This window comes from Dama dama, chromosome 12 (genome assembly GCF_033118175.1).
Source record: "Dama dama isolate Ldn47 chromosome 12, ASM3311817v1, whole genome shotgun sequence".
NCBI lineage: Eukaryota > Metazoa > Chordata > Mammalia > Artiodactyla > Cervidae > Dama > Dama dama.
The window spans coordinates 23,461,770-23,479,668 of record NC_083692.1 but is presented as its reverse complement, the minus strand read 5'-3'; the positions used below and the strand labels follow the sequence as shown (position 1 = coordinate 23,479,668).

Here is a 17,899-nt window from a genome sequence, read left to right as displayed (position 1 = left end):
GTAAGAATATTGGAGTGGGTTGCCTTCTCCTACTCCAGGGGATTGTCCCCATTCAGGGACTGAACCTGTATCTCTTGTGTCTCCTGCATTGCCGGTTGGGTTCTTTACCCAGCTGAGCCACCAAGGAAGCTCCCTCTGGCCCAGACGACTCCTCAAACTCTGTTGCACCATGAACATGAAGAGCTTTAGTGTTCAGGCCTCCTATGGGTTTTGGAAGTGACAAGCCACATACATGCATCTGAAGTCACTGAAAGCCACTAAAAAGACTGGCAGAATTTGGCTAGGATTGCCTCAAATGCTTAACCCTTTCATAGAGGCTGAAGCTTTACTTGGTTTATGGTTATTTATTAGCATCAGAGTCTGAAAGCACTCTTGCCACAAGATTGGACTTGTTACAGTGTAGCATTTTCATAATCTTTTAATGTATTTCTAGATGTTAGACCCTTTATTCATTACTTTTATTAGATCAAATTCTGGTGACCCGGGCATCAAGGCCTGGACCTGTCCGTAGCTGTGGACTGAGAGTTATTCTCTCTCTTCTCCTCTGCCCAGTGCTGTCTTGGGAGATAGAGTGGGCAGGGAGGCCTGCAGACCCCCTTTCTTATCTGAACTATTAATCTCATGCTGATGACTCTAGTTCACTCTCTGAAAAGAAGGGATTAAAAAGTTTGTCTCTCACCTGCCTGCACAGAAAGCTAAATGAGGGCATGTGCCATATTCATAGGTCCTTAAAAATATCCAACTTATAGATGTTGAGCTATTGTCTTGTTGATCATGAATCTCTCTTCTGCTGACTAAACACGGCCAGATATCCCATTCCAGCTTATTCTACTCCTGGTTGACCACACAGTCCCTCTTTGTTGCCTCCCAAGAGTCAAATAAAAAGAGCCTCTTTATCAAAGGCTGGACTTTTAGGCCTGACAATTTCCCACTCTGATTTCTCCGGCACTGGCCCACTCTTTCTTCTCTCCATCATTTTCCAGTACTCAGTGGGCTGGACTATCATGAACGTCCCCACAAAGATAATTCTTTCATACTTCAGTGTAGGGTGGATCAGGTTAGGCACATACAAACTAGTCACATACAGAGGCCCCATAAGGCAGGATTTATTCTGGTCCAGGAGCGGGAGGCATGAGTGGGGTGTGGGTGTAGCCTAGATTAGTCTTGTCTGAGTGTAGCCAAAGAAAGGTGTGCCCACTGAAGGCAGACGGTCCACACTGGACACAGAGCCTGGTGGAGGGTCAGGCTCAGTTGGTCAGTGGACTCCAGCTCACCGGTTCCCTGACCCTGGGGGCTGATGGTTCTTCTGACCAGCTCATCCTACGCCTACCTGCTTTGTTGTTTAGTCTCTCAGTCATGTCCAACTCTTTGCAACCCCATAGACTGTAGCCCACCAGGCTCCTCTGTCCAAGGGATTTTTCAGGCAAGAATACTGAAGTGGGTTGCCATTTCCTTCTCCAAAGGATCTTCTCAACCCAGAAATCAAACCTATATCTCCTGCCTTGGATTCTTTACCACTAAGCCAATTGGGAAGTCCTACCTGCCTATCTCTAGGTATTTCCTTTCATAAGCTACCTTTTTGCTAATTACTGGAAGGGAGTTATGTTTTCGTTTGTTTGTCTGTTGGCTGGATTTTCTTCCCCAGGACCTTCTGCCTTCTGACAAAAGTGACCCACCCAATTCATTCCCACCTGTCTGCCATATCAGTTCTTCTTGTCTTTAAATGGTTCATGTTTTTATATCTCCTCTCTAGCTTATGAGAGAAGTCCTACTCTCTATGAAGGCTGGGGCTATTAGGTTATTTATAAATCTGTACTCTGAAACTTCTTCCTTAGAGAGCTTCATTGTTCCCTTGAATTGAGCTTAGCTGTTCAACTTCAGTACACATAAGGGTTGAATAGGATGTATTTAGAGAAGTTGGGTGATGCAAGAGAAACTTAGAACCCAAGGGCAAACTTATGAAACTGTTTATTTTGCCTGGGGAGGGGAGCACTAAAAATGAGACTCCAGGTGTACATGACATGATTTGAGAAGTCATTTCCTTTCATGTATACCTGAAACATCCTATAACCAGCTGTCATTGCAAGGAAGTCTTGGGAGAAATTGATCTCTCCTTATTTAACACTGAATGGAGTTTAGTTAGTAGTTACCTTATACATTATATAGGGCTGCCTATTTCTCCCAGTAAGTAGATCATCTTCTCTGGCCTGAAGAGTAGACTTTAAGCTGAATTCCATTTCCTCCTGGCTTCAGATGTAAAGATGTAATCACAACCATAAAAGAAAAAAAACAAAAAAAACCCTAAAAACAAAATTTCTCCTTAGTTCAAGAATCTCACTCTAACCTTTGGATTTGAAATTGATGGTAGTAGCAGGAAGAGGGAATGTTAGATGTTTTCAACAAGTCATATTTTTAGAGAAATGGCAAAAATAGCATGTACTTTCATTTAAATTTTTATTGCTTTTTTAACATATCACCAGCCAATATTTGTTCTTTGTCATCAGTGTACTATATGTTGTACAAAAGGGAATCAGGCATAGGTTTTCTATCTAAACAAGCCAGGTATAAAGTCAGCAAAAGATAACTAAAGACAATGATGGGAGTTAACGTTTAAGCATTTCCCGGTGGCCAGTCACTATCCTCAGGACTTTACATGCGTTATTCAGTTTAATCTTCAGAACTCTGTGAATTAAGGATTATACCCAGAGAAGTTGTGACACTTGCCCATCATCACACAGTAAGTGGTGGAATCCAGTATCTGGACTCAGATCTGTCTGACTCCAAATCCTCAGCCTCATCATGTGCACAACACTCTTGCAAATTCAATACCAAGTGTGAGAAGGCTTCATCTTTTCAGCGGAGCAAAGCAGCAGGAAAGCCCCTCTGAAGTGTCAGTATCAGAACTCATTTTCTGAAAGTAGATAGTGTTAAGACTCTGTTCATAACATGTAATAGTATCTGATAAGTTATTTTAGGAGTGTCGTTTTCATGACTCCAGATTGCCTCAGAGGACAACACATCTATAGGCTTCCGCCCAAGTCATGATTATTTGTAATTGATGCTGTTTGGAAAGGTTTCCATTCTATCATTTTGCTGATCACAGGCTTAGCAAATCACAGCAATTCAGTACGAACACCCTCCTGAGCTTGGTTGCTGTATATCCCTTCAGCAGTTTGGCTTTCAGACTCATAGTAAAAAGGGAGTGGATTATTATCAAAACCATGGAAGCGCTTGTTCTTTTGCCATTGGAAAGTGAAAATGTTTCCTTCTCTGTCTACTCTTTCCTTGGAAGTGGCGGTGGGGGTGGGTATCTTTGGAGGCACATCTGTAGTTTGCTTTTAGGCTTGGCAAGGTATCATTTTTATTAGCTATGTATAATAAAAACATCATCTCAGTGCACGTTTCCATTGTAGGACCAGGGAAATAATGCAATTGAGAATAAGTGGTCTGAATACCTTAGTAAATGTTTTACTTTTAACTTACTTAGTTTCTCAAGAAGACACACCAAGCCTTCATCTCTTTATTTTCCCCTGGGTACATAGTAACATGCTCTGCATGGTCAGTATTCAGTAACTTTTTTTCTTGTTACTGTATCACTAGTGTTTTAGTCATTTTCACCAAGCCATCTTTTAGAAGAATTCCCTAAAAAAGAGAGCTTACATATTTAGTTCTCTAGAAGCTTCACTTTTTAAAAAAGACTATGACAGGCAGATACATTGTTTTCTTCCTTAGTAGACAAATTATGTAGTACTCTCAGAACAATATCAGTTTGTTACTGGCCTTGCTTTAAATAATTACTATCTTTTTCGTAATGAGATTTTTACTTAATTCTTTGCAACTAAAGAAAGCTTAGGAAGGACTAAGATTGGCAGAAATGATCAGGTGCTGATCTTGATGTAGAAATTTGTGATTTCATGTTGTTATTAGATCTAATATCTGAAGCATGTGGCATATGCTTTATTAATAATTTATTAATCTATATAACACCCTTCTGAAGGAAATAGTAGCAACAACAATGGCTTACATTTACTGGATATTTATCATGTGCCAGACACTGTATTTAACACCTTGCATTGGTTATTGATTATCTCATTCAATTCTTATAACAATTCTATAAGATAGGTGTTATTTTACCTATGAATAGATGAAGTTTGAAGATTTAAGTAACTTTCCCAAGGGTCACAGTGTCAGAATTTGAACCCAGTTCTATTGAACTCCAAAGCTCATATCCTATAAAATAAAGAGGAAAATGAGCGTAATTTCTTACTCTTGCTCCTAAATATGAATATTGTTTCATAAGAGAGCAGGCTATTATTTGACCATTTCCAGATATTTTCTTTGAAAGACTTACCATATGTGATTCTTACCCATCCAGATGAAAATGAGCAACACAAAAGAAGAGGAGGGAAAAGATTAGTAAGCACTCAGTGGAATTCTGCAATATCTGGCAGATACACTATTACATATTATAATTATTATGTTTTATACATATTATGGCAGATACACTATCTGGCAGATACACTATTACATATTATAATTATTATGTTTTATACATATTATGGCAGATACAATATCTGGCAGATACACTATTATGTATTATAATTATTATTATGTACAATATCTGGCAGATATCTGCAGATCATCACTGCAGAGAAACTGGGGACTCAACACGAGCCTTGTTGACACACAAGGACCTTGGTCAGGCTGTCTTTGCTAACAGAGTACTTCATTTCTTTGCCTGACCCTGCCATCCTGCTGCCCTCTCCGCCCCCAATTAAGCTGCCATTGGCACAGGATTTATAACGTGTCATTGGTCCATTCAAGAGACAGCAACAGAGGTGCAGCTGAAAAGCTGGACAATTAAGAATGGAGACAATTTCCATTTCTACTCCAATCAGGATGGCAACAAAACCATAGCTGACCCTTGGGACAGACCAAGACAGTCTGGCCAGATGCATATTCCAGGCACCAAATGCCTAGTTTTTCAGAAGTCACATTTCCTCTGAGAGAACAAAATGGCTCACCAACGTGCCCGTGATGGGAATACCCAGATCTGGGGAACTGACCGTGGCATTAGTTGTGCTGCAGTTTTCCAAGAAAGGATCTGTGTTTTGTTCTTTAGCTTTATAAACAATAGGGTAAATTTTATAAGTGAGGATTTTTAAGGAAAAGAATAATTTCTTGATAGAATCACATATTAAAACACTGTGTGGAAATAAACCATGTGAATTAAGTAATTTTAGAGATCTTTCTGGGAATTTTAAATGTTATGAACTTTATTTTGTATAGGTCGGGTTCTATTCATTGGCGTTTTAAGTATGTAGTGAGACTTCGAAATTCTTTTATTAAAATTCAACTTGTTTAAAAGAAGAGTGCTAGTCCTTTAGAGATGAGTTTTATTCCAATTTCACAAATTTGGAAAGAAAATTCTGATTTTTGTGTTAACAAGGGAAGAAGCCCCAGGTGTTCAGAGGTTAAATCATTGCTTCTCTTCAGCACTGTGATATTGTATGTTGCGGATATAATCTTAAAAATGATAAAATGTGTCCATGTGCATTTTCATTCTCTAGTTGGCCTTGTGTTAATATTATTCAGCTGATATGACAATACCTCTCTGTCCCAATTTGCTCAGCATTTAGAAAGAATTGATAAATGGTTTAAGCTGAAAAAAAGTCAGTCTGTTTCCTGGGTTTTCTGTGATTTGAATGACCTGGAGACTTTGCCAGATATTCTGGCCTCAAGATAAAATTGATGAAAGTCAGAGCTGGGGTTTTCCTACCTGTGTACTTAGCCGTCTTCCCCTAAACCACAGTCTGCCTTTTGATAGCTCTAATAATTTATTTGGTCTTCTCTCTTCTCCCTTCCCTCCACCTTCTCCTTGTCTGTTCACAGGTTATCTTGACGAATCAGATTACAACCCATCTGAGCGGAGCCCTAGCTTCTCAGGCAGACCTGGTGTCTCCAGCTGATGATTTGTCCCTGTCTGAAGGTAAGGGGTCTGTCCTAGAGGGGCTGAAACTTGACGCTGACATACAGCCCCGCCACCACCTCTCTGCCTCCTGTTGAGAACTGAGACACACAACTAATAGGTGCTGGCCAGTAAGACAAGCCGGAGCCTGGCGATGGAGTCTTGGCCACCTTTCCTGACATCTGTTTCCTTGTATTTGTAGAATCTCTTATTCTGTCTCTAGCTTGTTCTGTCTCTACAAGTGAACTTCCTTTTTCACTTGAGTGAAGCATCTTCACAGGCATCTTCACCACTGCCTAAGGCCTGTCGCTCCTCTGTAGTTTCTTTTGGGTCCTTAGTACAAGAGCTGGAAACTGCTAAATGACTTTGTTTTTGAGACTGATGCTCCAATGTTGGCTTTACAGCAATTTAACCTGTTTTTAAACTGGGTGCTTTGGGGCTATCTAAATGTATACACTAGTATCATGTACTAGAGATGTGGCATTCCCAAACAGCTTTACAGAAAGATTAAGAAAAACTCTCCATGTAGGTAAATCTGCAAATTTTCTCCACCCTCCCATGCTAGCAAAGGTCAGACTGGCTCTGGTTTACGTAGCTAGGGGAATTACACCACTGAGCCAGTGGGTGGTTTCTAGTTTTATTGAAAGTTCTTACTTGACATTTCTGAGTTCTGCTAGTTGCAGTCTGATTTCTTTTAGAGTAGAAGGCTGTGGGCCTGGGTGGATGAACACAGCTGTTCCAGGCCCCTCTGCACTTTCCATTTTCTGAGAATTATTCATGATGGAATATATGGGACTTCTAGGGCTCCTAACTGCCCAGGTGGTTTTCCATGGATTGGCCTTGGTTTATGGTCCCTGCTTCTTAGTGGTGTTTTTCAGGATGAAAATGAATTACTTCTAAAAAGCATAAAATGTTCTGTATACCCTATTTCCACACTCGGTGATGCCTTTCATTCTCCCATCACCTGGGCTAAAGAGCTGAATCACCTATCATCCTTCCCTCCATATACTCCTTTCATCATCAAGTCTACTTGATTCTTCTTTCCAAACATATCTGTCCCGTCTTATGAGTTATATTGTGAGCAATACACTGACTTACTAAAAACTCAGAATTGGATTATTTGAATAAATTCCATAATGGCCTTCCCAATTCCAGCCTCTACCACATACACCCACTTCCCCATTTCTGGCTTCCTTTTATTGTATCACTCTCCTACTCATGAATCTTGAAATTATTTTAGCCCATTTCCTGAGAATGGGCAAAAATCAACAAGCTGATTTTAAAATAGTCAGGAATTTGTGGCTTGTTAGCTTGCAATCAACCAGGGTGGAAGTATTTACACCACGGAAATGAACACATACCGAAAATCAGGTTTTTTTCTTTCCTTTCATGTGGATCAGTTTCCCAAAAAAAAAAATATCCTAGGTTAAGTTGATGCTTCTTAATTCTTGGTGGTCTGTCCTTCCTTCCTATTCAGCCTCTGGAAAGCTCCTCCAGCAAGTGCGCGCCCTTCTGCCTGCGCTCCCGACCCCTGCCTCTGTTCTCTGCACAGACAGCTTGCCCTTCTAGAACAGCATCCCCCTTTTCACCTCTACATCTTCTTTTCCTCCCAAATCCTCCCGCTCCCTCGAGGTTTATTTAAAGACCACCTCTTCCACAAAACCTCCTTTCCTGTTCCAGGCTGCCTTGGTCTCACTCTGTCTTCCTCCTCTGTGGTCCTTCTACCTGGTCAGCAAGAGAGATTTTTAAAAGATCTTTAAAAATAATTTAACTTTTCATGGTGTCCCTACCGAATTGGCAGATATTTTAAGGACACAGGCTTTCTTGGATTCTTTTTTTATCCATGCTGTGGATAAAAATCTTTGCTGAGTGACCAGCAAGGTTTTAGCCACAGCGTGTGTGTGTGTGTGTGTGTGTGTGTGTGTGTGTGTGTGCGTGCGCGCATGCGTTTGTGTGCGCTCAATCATGTCCAACTCTTTGTGAACCCATGGACTGAAGCCCACTAGGCCCCTCTGTCCATGGAATTTTCCAGGCAAGAATACTAGAGTGGGTTGCCATTTCCTTCTCCACAGGATCTTCCCGACCCAGGGATTGAACCCGCGTCTCTTGTGTCTCCTGCATTGGCAGGTGTTTTCTTTACCATTGTACGACCTGGGAAAACCGTCTAGGCACAGAGGAAGCAGTAAATAAATGCTGAACCAATACCATAGTGAATGCTTTGTAACTGGTTAACCATGGGAATCACCTATGAATGTGATTAAAAATTGTTGTTATAATAATTACACACAGACACACATTTATTCAGTTCCTAGGAGGAGACTACAGGACAATATCTTGTTTCCTCATTTGAAAACCTGTAAGCAAGAGTACTTCTTTTTGTCCTGGCTTCCTGGTTTATCTTAAGCAAAGAGGAGGAGCAAAACAGATACAAAGGAAATTGCTTTGGGGCTCCAGTGTCACGGCTTTAAGAAAATGGTCAAGTCATGTTCAAGGCAAAGGGGCAGTTACCAGCTCTTTCTTAGGCAACTTTTTCTTAATGTGAAACCCAAGGGAGAATGGAAGCAACTGATGTTTTTGGTCTTTTCCTGGCATCGCGAAGCAGATAAAGAGTCTATGGAATTTTTTTTTTTTCTGAAGTTCTTTACCAGTGAATGAAAAAGATAATAAATTTCTTAGAATATTTGTACCTATTCAACTGTATCACAGTGGTTACTAATGTTGCTGTGATTAAAATGTATAAATCGCTTTGTTGGTGTTGTAAGCATTCATTTGTGTCGGCTTTGCCCTTGTGCTATTAGCTCCGTGAGCTTGAGCAGCTCTTTTAATCACTTTGGGCCTCAGTTTTTTTTTCTGTTCAATGACAGATTGGATGAATATGAGATGGCTGAAGTCTTTTCTAGTTTTAACATTATTAGATTGCGATGTGGGTCTGAAGGTCAGGAGCTTTCACTCGTTGACGGGGTTTTAAAATTCTGATTTACAGGGTGGGAAGAGTGACCTTGTCGTCCTAGATTAAGCATAATGGGGCGGATCTTTGGAAATCTCTGCACTGATACATCGGCATACCTCTAACAGCCTCCTGCCCTCCCGTCCTGCTGTAACTTTCCCTGTAAACATTTCTGGGTTTGTCTGTCCCTTGCTCTCGCTGCCTCTCTACCACGCAAACGTGTACAGAAGAAGTGTGCAAGCCGGTGAGAGTGAGGGGCACGCTGTGATGGGCTGAGTCCAGGGTTTACCCTGTCCTGTAATGGATTTCAGCTGCGGAGCAGAGGGTACAGCTTCAAACAGCACTCCCTTGAAAACAGTTGTAGGGTGAGAACAAGCAGTCGAGAGCAGCCAGTGAGAAAATGATCCGAGTTGACCCGAGAGAAGTACCCAGCAGGGGCTGATGTGCGGAGATGAAGTCCCTTCTGCTCTGACGCAGAGCCGGGAGTTTGAGTGACCTGGCCCAACTGAGAGATCTCTTCCACACCAGCGGATCCTGTACTATTAATATCTGCCAGCTGCAGGCCCAGAGCTTCCCCCTGCTGAGATCAAAAGAGCTCCTATCTTAGCTGAAACAAGGTCGTCTGCACGGGGCTGTAAAAGGGAGCCCTGGCTGGCTGCAGGGACCTCGATGGGGGAGGAGAAGGCAGGAGATGGGAGGTGTTCTCTCACGCTCCTTTCATCTCAGCTGACCAGCTGTTGCCCTCCCAGTGTTTGTGAAGTTGAGAGTTCTTTGTTTTTGTGTTGCTGGGTTTTTTTTTTTTTTTTTTTTTCTCCTTATTAAATTTATGCTTGGATTATGTAGACCCACATTCACTGCTAGGGTCCATGGTCTGATTCCCTTCGAGGACTCATTCCCCAGGTAAATTATCCAGCTCCCAGGCAGGGGGAGCCAACGAAGGGAGAAGTGACCCCCAGAGAACTCTCCCGACATTGCTTCTGCTCATAAGCTGTGTGCACTGAGAAGGCATTAGAGGGCAAAGTGAATTTTCCCTATTTAGTTAAAATAACTCCTCACGTGTGTACATGTGCTTGTCAGTTTTCAGCCTGCCTTTCACAAATGTCCTTTCCTTCAAGTGGGTAAATGGACTGGTCAACGCTTATGCAACCTGACCAAAGTTATATTGTGAACCCAAGGGCAGAAATCAGGATTTTTGACTTTATGATCTACATTGTTCTTGACCAGGCACTGTGAGTCAAAGTATTTTCTTCTTCGGTATTTTTTTCTGCTGATGGAAACTCAAGCGTGTAGGTTATTACGAAGTTCAGTGTCTAGTTACTCACTAGGTTATTGTGACTGTTCTGTGGCCAAGGATATATTTCTTAGATGCCCTTAATGTTTCTTCCTGGAGGTCATTGAAGGTGCTAAGGATGATGGGATTTCAGTCACAGAGAACATCCCTTTTGCCTCTAGTGATCAGTGAAGAAAGGCTGTAACAGTCCAGCTGGCCTAAGATGCCATCCATGTCCTATTCTGAAGTTACCTGGAATTTGAGCAGAAGGGCTTCCTGAGTCCCTGTCTATCCAGGCAGAGTTGGTAGGGGAGATTCATGTATGGTGACTGTGGACCCTGTGTAAGACTGAAGCTCTCTTCAGCTCAGATCACTGGCTTTCCTTCCTTTGTTAATGTTTTGGGATAGCATTCACTCCAGTGTGGTGACATGTCCATTTCAGGAACCTAGGGTGGCATGTTAATATCCTCTTATCTGTAGTAATAGTTTTGGTAGATAATAGCCTTAAAAACTAAAAATTTAAAGTATCTGGCTGGGTCAAGGAAAGAACATAAGAGAAAAAGTATTATTTACTAGGACTAAGAATGATTTCTAGTTTTAGTATTGGAAGCCTTTCTATTCCAATTGAATTGATGGCTGATTTCATGTGCAAGAGAAAGTATTTTGGGATTCATATTCCCTAACAAACCATCCTGCAAAAAGCTGGAGTCCATTTGATAGATTATATGCAAGTGTGTGTCTTGTGTCTCTTTTAAAATAAATTCAACACGCGAGAACAGCTCGGAGTGGTTGGGACAAATCAGGGACTCGTGGTTGTGAGAGAGGCAGACTTCAAAGCATGGTATGAATTTTCAAGTTTTATTTCCACTCTTGCTTTCCAGCTGGATCTGCTCTGGATTTACTGCAGGATGTTTGAAAATGTGGCTCCCTGCTAATCTCAGACAGTTGCTATGATCAATGGTTTCTTTCATTTCCGATAAAAAACACTGGTGTTTCTGCTTAAATTGTGTGTACTTTCAGCTTTATTATTATAGTAGTAATTTATTGTCCAGCATTACCCAAATTTGTAATCCATTAACCACAAACTTCGGGGTGGATTGGTCAAGTTAGCAGGACTCTGTCCACGCTTTGGCTCCAAGGCTCTGCACAGTCCAACCCCAAACTCATTGTTCATTTAGATAGGACCCTGGGCAAAATGAGTGTGGGTTGAAGCAGCTTTAAAAATCCACCTCTCAGGGTCATGGTGCAGGTTGGTTATAATTAGCACTTTGAAAATATGAAGTGTCACCATGTGACTGCAAGGTTAATATTAACAAGGATGATCAACATGTGAACATTAGCATTTCCATAGTATTTTAAAATGTCTCAATGTGATGAATCATTTGATCTGTCCCAAGCAAGTGAAGCATGAAGGCGAGAAGGGTGTTGCCCAAAGGCCCCACAGCAAGTGAGAGGTGAAGGTGCCAGAACCAAAGTCAGAGCTCCTCTCCTGAGATCCTAGGTTTGCACACTTCTGCCTCTTAGGAGAGAGTTTGGGGCAAAAATGTATGTGTCCTAGTGACCTTTTAATTTTTTATTCCAAAGCCACAGACATGCATCAACACACACAACTTCACATGCTTTTGGTTACAAGGGGACACACACCTACCTGTGCCATGCTTCCCCTAGTAGTCAAACATCCAGGGTCCTTAGCTGGATATATACCACTTCTAGCAATGATTCAGGTGCTATGAAAGGTCTAATTTATAGAGAAAACTTAGAAGGTTGAAACACTGCCCAAACCCTGTAGTATTTAACTAAAAGGAAACCTAAATGTTATGTGAGGTTGGGGGCTGCCAGAGTTGAGAGGGGACTGGGCAGAGCCTACAAACATCTGAAAAACTGTCGGTCTCACAAGGGAGAGGAACTTGTTGAGGATTTTCAGCAGCGAAGCTGGGGTCAATACAACCATAGCCGAGGGATCAAATGGAGAAAGGAACAGTGAAGTCAACCCCCAGGAAGCACTTCTTGATCAGGAGCTCTGTTTTGCTAGAAAGTTTGCCAGAGAGACGTGTTTGAGGCAAGAGGTATGTTAAGATCAAGTGAGGTGAGAGCTGAAAGTTTTCTTAGGGAAGAAGTCTTTGAGGTGGTTCATGGGAGAGCAGTGTTAAATGTTGTGAAAGTCTTTTCCCCTCACCCTCAGACCTCTTCACTGTTTAGGATTTACGGGCTCATTTCCCAGATCTACACATGTTCCTTTAGTGTCATGAAGGCAGAAGGGACGAGAACACCAAAGCCAGTTTTGCCAATTGCTTCAACTACAGAGATAGAGGAGCCAAAGACCCAGAGAATGGGATGTCAAGAGGAGGTGTGATCCCGGAGGGCTACAGATTAGAAGGATTCTCTGAGAAGAGATCCTCGTTTACCATCACTGAAAAGAGTTCTATACCAAAGACGAAATGCATCTAGGTCAGCAATCTTAAGAAAAGTATGGTTGGTTTCTAGAAGTGATGCCGGGGGGATAACTTAGTTTGTGTTGTTACATGGCATGAAAAACATTTAGAATGCATTGGTGGTGTTTATAGCATTTGGGAAGGATTGTAACAAGGTCTGGTAAGGTGGTCTGGCCCTAGAATAGACAGTCCAGCTCAGCTGTGCCCTAGGTTTGAATCTCTCTGATGGCTTTGCTTTTCTTCCTTTTTCTGATAAGCTAGTCGATAAATACCAGTTGGATTAAACAGTATTTCATTCAGTCAGACTGACTTTTCCTGAGCATTAGCTGCATTCCTGCATATATTAGCATAGTTTTAGAGCCTTGGTCCCTCCAAAATTTTTTTAAAAAACACTTTTTTGGCTAGGTGAGGAGACCTTTCAGTGCCTTCCAACCTTATGATTTCATGAGTGTGGAGCCCCTACTTTATGCACTATATTTACTATATTCATGTTACAATCCAGAAATGAACAAGATATGGTCACTGTCCTCAAGATATTTATGGTGCAGTTTGAGAGTCATTCTAAAGAACAGTATTTGGGTAGAATGTGTGCAGTGCTTTAGACAAGTAGGGTATGAAAGAAAGTCTCCAGGATTTAGGAAGAAAGGAACATCTCTTTCAGTAGAGGGAGAGCTGAAGGGTCCAGGGAAGATGGTGGAAGAGACAGGCCTCGAAGGATGGATAGGTTTTCAAGAGGCACAGAAAAGATCAAGAAAAGCTGAGAACTAAGGAATTAAGTTCAAAATAGGCCTTGTCTGCCCTTTTTTCTACCAGTCTGCCCTTCTCCAAACCTGTTCTAGCTGTGTAGCCCACTTCCTTGTTCCTTAGACTCTGGGCTTTCTGTCTCTGGCCTTTTGCACTTGCTGTTCCCATTGACTGGGGCACTTGTCCAGACCTTCACTTTGCCTGTTGCCTCACTACCTTCAGTCTCACTCAAGTGTCGTCTTCCCAGAGAGGTCTTCCTGCATCTCTGTCTTAGATGAAACCACTACCCCCATCCCAACCTTCTCTAATCCCCTAAGCCTGCTTTATTTTCTTCATTGCCCTTATCACTCCCTGACCTTATAAGTTTATTTGTTTATGGGTTTATGGACTGCCTTCTTGCTTTTGTATAATATTCTCAAGGGCAGGGACTTTGTCTTGATCACTCCTGTATCCCCTAGCTCCTGGAGGGTACTCAGTAAATACAGGATCTCTGTTGTAGGGAAATGTAGCATATGTTGGGAAGGGGGCATTTGCCTGGGGTTTTAGGGTAAACATAGGAGGTCATGTGCAATGAATTTGGAAGTAGATTGGGGCCAGACTTCAAATGCCAGACTGAATTAAGGTTTTATGGTAAAATGATCATAATATGTACTCTGTGGATTCTCTAGATGAGATGTGTTAGATGGCTTAGGGATGGGGAGATTGGAAGTAAGGAAACAATGAACTCATCAAATATTTAGGGAAATGGGACACCCATTATGCTTCAGGAGCTGTACTTAGTGTAAGGTTACAGAGATGAAAGAATGATGTTTCTAGATAGAGGATAGAGCATTACCAAAGCTACGATGTCAAGAGCATGGTCATCTGAAGAAGATAAGAATCATTCCTTATGACTGGGAGTGCAGGGGGCACATAGAAGAAGGCAAGGGATGAGACAGTGCAGATCATGGATATCTGGCATGCCATGATGGGGAGTTTCCTGAGGCCTCTGTGAGAAGAATGAGAGGATAATCCATTGGCAACATGTCATTTCCTTGATCAACATGATTGATGAGACTTATTTGACTGGCGGGGAATGTTTCTCCATCCTCTTTGGTAGTTTCTTGTGTATCCCTTCCCAAGCCATGAGATCAAAGGTGGATGATCCCCAGATAGAATAGGACTGTTCTTCAGTCAAGGATAAGAAGCGGTGTTTCCCCAACAGAACCCTCATTCCAGTGGGTCTCAAACTTTAGTGTGCGTTAAAATCATGCTGAAAGGGTTATTAATACACGCACCACTGAGCTCCCACTCTCAGAGTTTCAGTCAGTCTTGGGAGGGGCCAGAGAATTTGTAATTCTAGCAAATTTTCAGGAGTTGTTAATACTGCTGTTCTAAGAACCTCACTCATGGAGAAGGCAATGGCACCCCACTCCAGTGCTCTTGGCTGGAGAATCCCCGGGACAGGGGAGCCTGGTGGGCTGCAGTCCATGGGGTCGCTAGGAGTTGGACACGACTGAGTGACTTCACTTTCACTTTTCACTTTCATCCATTGGAGAAAGAAATGGCAACCCACTCCAGTGTTCTTGACTTGAGAATCCCAGGGACGGGGGAGCCTGGTGGGCTGCCTATGGGGTCACACAGAGTCGGACACGACTGAAGTGACTTAGCAGCAGCAGCAGGAACCTCACTTTGTTGTTGTTGTTGTTGTTGTTGTTCAGCCGCTCAGTCATGTCTGGCTCTTCATGACCCCATGGACTGCAGCTCCCCAAGCTTCCTGGTCCTTCACTATCTTCTAGAGTTAGCTCAAACTCATATCCATTGAGTCTGTGATGCTATTCAACCATTTCATCCTCTGTCGTCCCCTTCTCTTCCCACCTTCTATCTTTCCCAGCATCAGGGTCTTTTCCAGTGAGTCTGCTCTTTGCATCAGGTGGCCAAAGGATTGGAGATTCAGCTTCAGCATCAGTCCTTCCAATGAATATTCAGGTTGCTTTCCTTTAGGATTGACTGGTTTGATCTCCTTGCAGTCCAGGGGACTTTCAAGAGTCTCCTCTAGCACCACAGTTCAAAAGCATCAATTCTTCAGCACTCAGCCTTCTTTATGGTCCAGCTCTCACATCCATACATGACTACTGGATAAACCACAGGTTTGACTATATGGACCTTTATCAGCAAAGTGATTTCTCTGCTTTGTAGGTTTCTTTCCAAGGAGCAAGTGTCTTTTAGTTTCATGCCTATAGTCACTGTCTGCAGTGATTTTGGAGCCCAGGGGAAAAAAGTCTATTTGCCATGAAGTGATGGGAACTTTGAGAAACACTCTTTATGGATTGAGTCTTTTATCCATGTTAGGCACAGAAATACCAAGGTAAAAGCATCTCTATCTGAGCTGTCAAGGAGACAATACCCTGAGAGAGGAGACAGGCATGTAGAGGGTGTATCATCAGACTAGTGGCAACCACATGCCTTCACTGGGTCACCAATGGAGTTTTATTCAGGCTTTGCCTCACGTCTGGGAGACAGTATTTACTAGACTGTTTCAGGGCTCTTTTGGTAGCAAGAAACAGAAAGCTACTCAAGTTTGCTTAAAAAAAAGCTTCAGGTCTACTAATAACTGTCACTACCATTTATGGACCATGTTTTTGTGTGCCTGGCATTGTACATCCATGATCACATTTAATACTGACAACAACCCTCTGAGGCAGATGGTAATCATTATCTATTTTCTAGATGGAGGAACTGACTCCTTGAAAAGTGACACCATTACTGGCAGAGCCAGGATTCCGACTCAGAGAGTCTGGCTTTAGGACTTAAATTTTCATCCACTAAGTTCTTCTGTAAGGATGTGTTGGCATTCTCATGGCTATGTGCAAATAGAAAGCAAAGTACAGTCAGATTTCTTGGAAATTGGAAAGGTTGAAACTTGGGACACTGTCTTCATTTTTCTCCTATCTGTCTCATCTTTCCATGGCACTGACCTTGGACCAGATGAGTTGATCAGCCCAATTTACCTTTTCACGCCTGCTAATTCTCTGGTTGGGCTATCTTTTGGTTCAATCAGCCATGGCCAAAAAATCATATGATAAAGAACTCAACCAATACACCCATCCTTTCTGTTGGGTCCATGGATAAGGGGCATTTTCCTCTTATAAGGGGTTATGTGTGAAGGGCAGATTCCTTTAGAAGGAAGTACCTATGGAGTCCCCAACCACAGCATGTAGTTAAACAACTTTGTCCAACTGAGCCAATATTTTTATTAAGTTTGCTTGTAAACACGGAAGTCTGTGTACCTTTGTCAATGGCCTTCAGTCATATTCATTCTCAAAATCATCTTCTTTTAGATCAGAGTTTTAGTATTATTTCCCTATTGCTAGTTGATGTGTAAAAGCCAACATACTTTTTCTTTTTAAACATTCGAAAACATTTTATTTCTAATTCCAGATCTGGCTCCTTTTTTACCTAATTTTCTTTATGCCCACTGTCAGCCCTAGAGTACCTCTTCAGGGTAAATAGACGTCTCTTCTGTTTATTCAGAATTCACTACCTCCTCTAAACAGTTATTATCTGAGGAGATATGAGGCCTAAGCTTACCTGTGTATAAGTCATTTCCTCTTCAGGGACATATGCCAGGTACATTAGCACAGACTGTTTATCCTGTGGCCAGTCATCATTTACCCCTACTTAAGACAAGACAAGGCAGAGAAGTCAAGATGGCAGCTGGCGGACTGAAATGTGTGCAGGGAGTACTCTGTATTTGTCAGTTACATCCTCTCCATCATTTACAATATGCTGGAGCAAAATTACTTCTTCCTTTAAGAGAGGGTCTGAAGGATGAAATTAAATTTGTGTGTGTGTGTGTTGGAGAGGGTTTCTTATGTTTTAATAGAAGACATGGAAGCCTTTTTAGGTTCTGATGTTTATTTTTCTCCACTATCTTTCTATCTAATAGGCCCATAAAAGCGGCTCAGAGAATCTAAGTTTCTCAGGAATATTCCTTTCAGCTATAGAGGATGGATGACACCCTAGTGGGTGAAGCAGTAAGGAGACAAACTTTTTTGCTTTTAAATGTAATGTAAGGGAGGAGGGATAAATTAGGGATTTGTGATTAACATGACCATACAACTATGTATAAAATATATAGCCAGCAAGGCCTTACTTACAGTATAACACAGGGATCTATACTCAATATTTTGTAATAACCTATAAAGGAAAAGAATCTGAAAAAACAGATATATATGTATATGTAACTGAATCACTTTGCTGTATGCCTGAAAATAACATAACATTGTAAAATGTGTAGATAAATGAGGCTGGAAAAGCACTAAAATAAATTGCTTCTGTGTTGCGTGACAAGGGGGACATGCCTCTAAGAGAGATGTAGACCAGAGATAGAATAGATGATTGAAATCTCTAAAGATAGAACTCATGAAACCAACATCAGTGAATAAGTAGCTGGCAGAGCCCAAAGTCAGGCTCTTCCAGCCAGGAAGAACCTCCTTACTCCTTCAGAGACCCAACTAGAACTAACGAAAATAGCTTGCCCTTTGACATGATAGCCC

The 17,899-nt window shown here is 41.9% G+C and overlaps 1 protein-coding gene across 1 annotated transcript in view; it reads left to right on the top strand.

Moving 5' to 3' along the window:
- The window catches only part of RAD51B (RAD51 paralog B), a 609,692-nt gene that overhangs the window by 435,015 nt on the left and 156,778 nt on the right, over window positions 1-17,899 (top strand). The window contains exon 8 of the mRNA XM_061156809.1: window positions 5,893-5,989. Within this exon, the coding sequence (XP_061012792.1) occupies window positions 5,893-5,989 (97 nt within the window). The remainder of the gene's footprint in view (window positions 1-5,892; window positions 5,990-17,899) is intronic.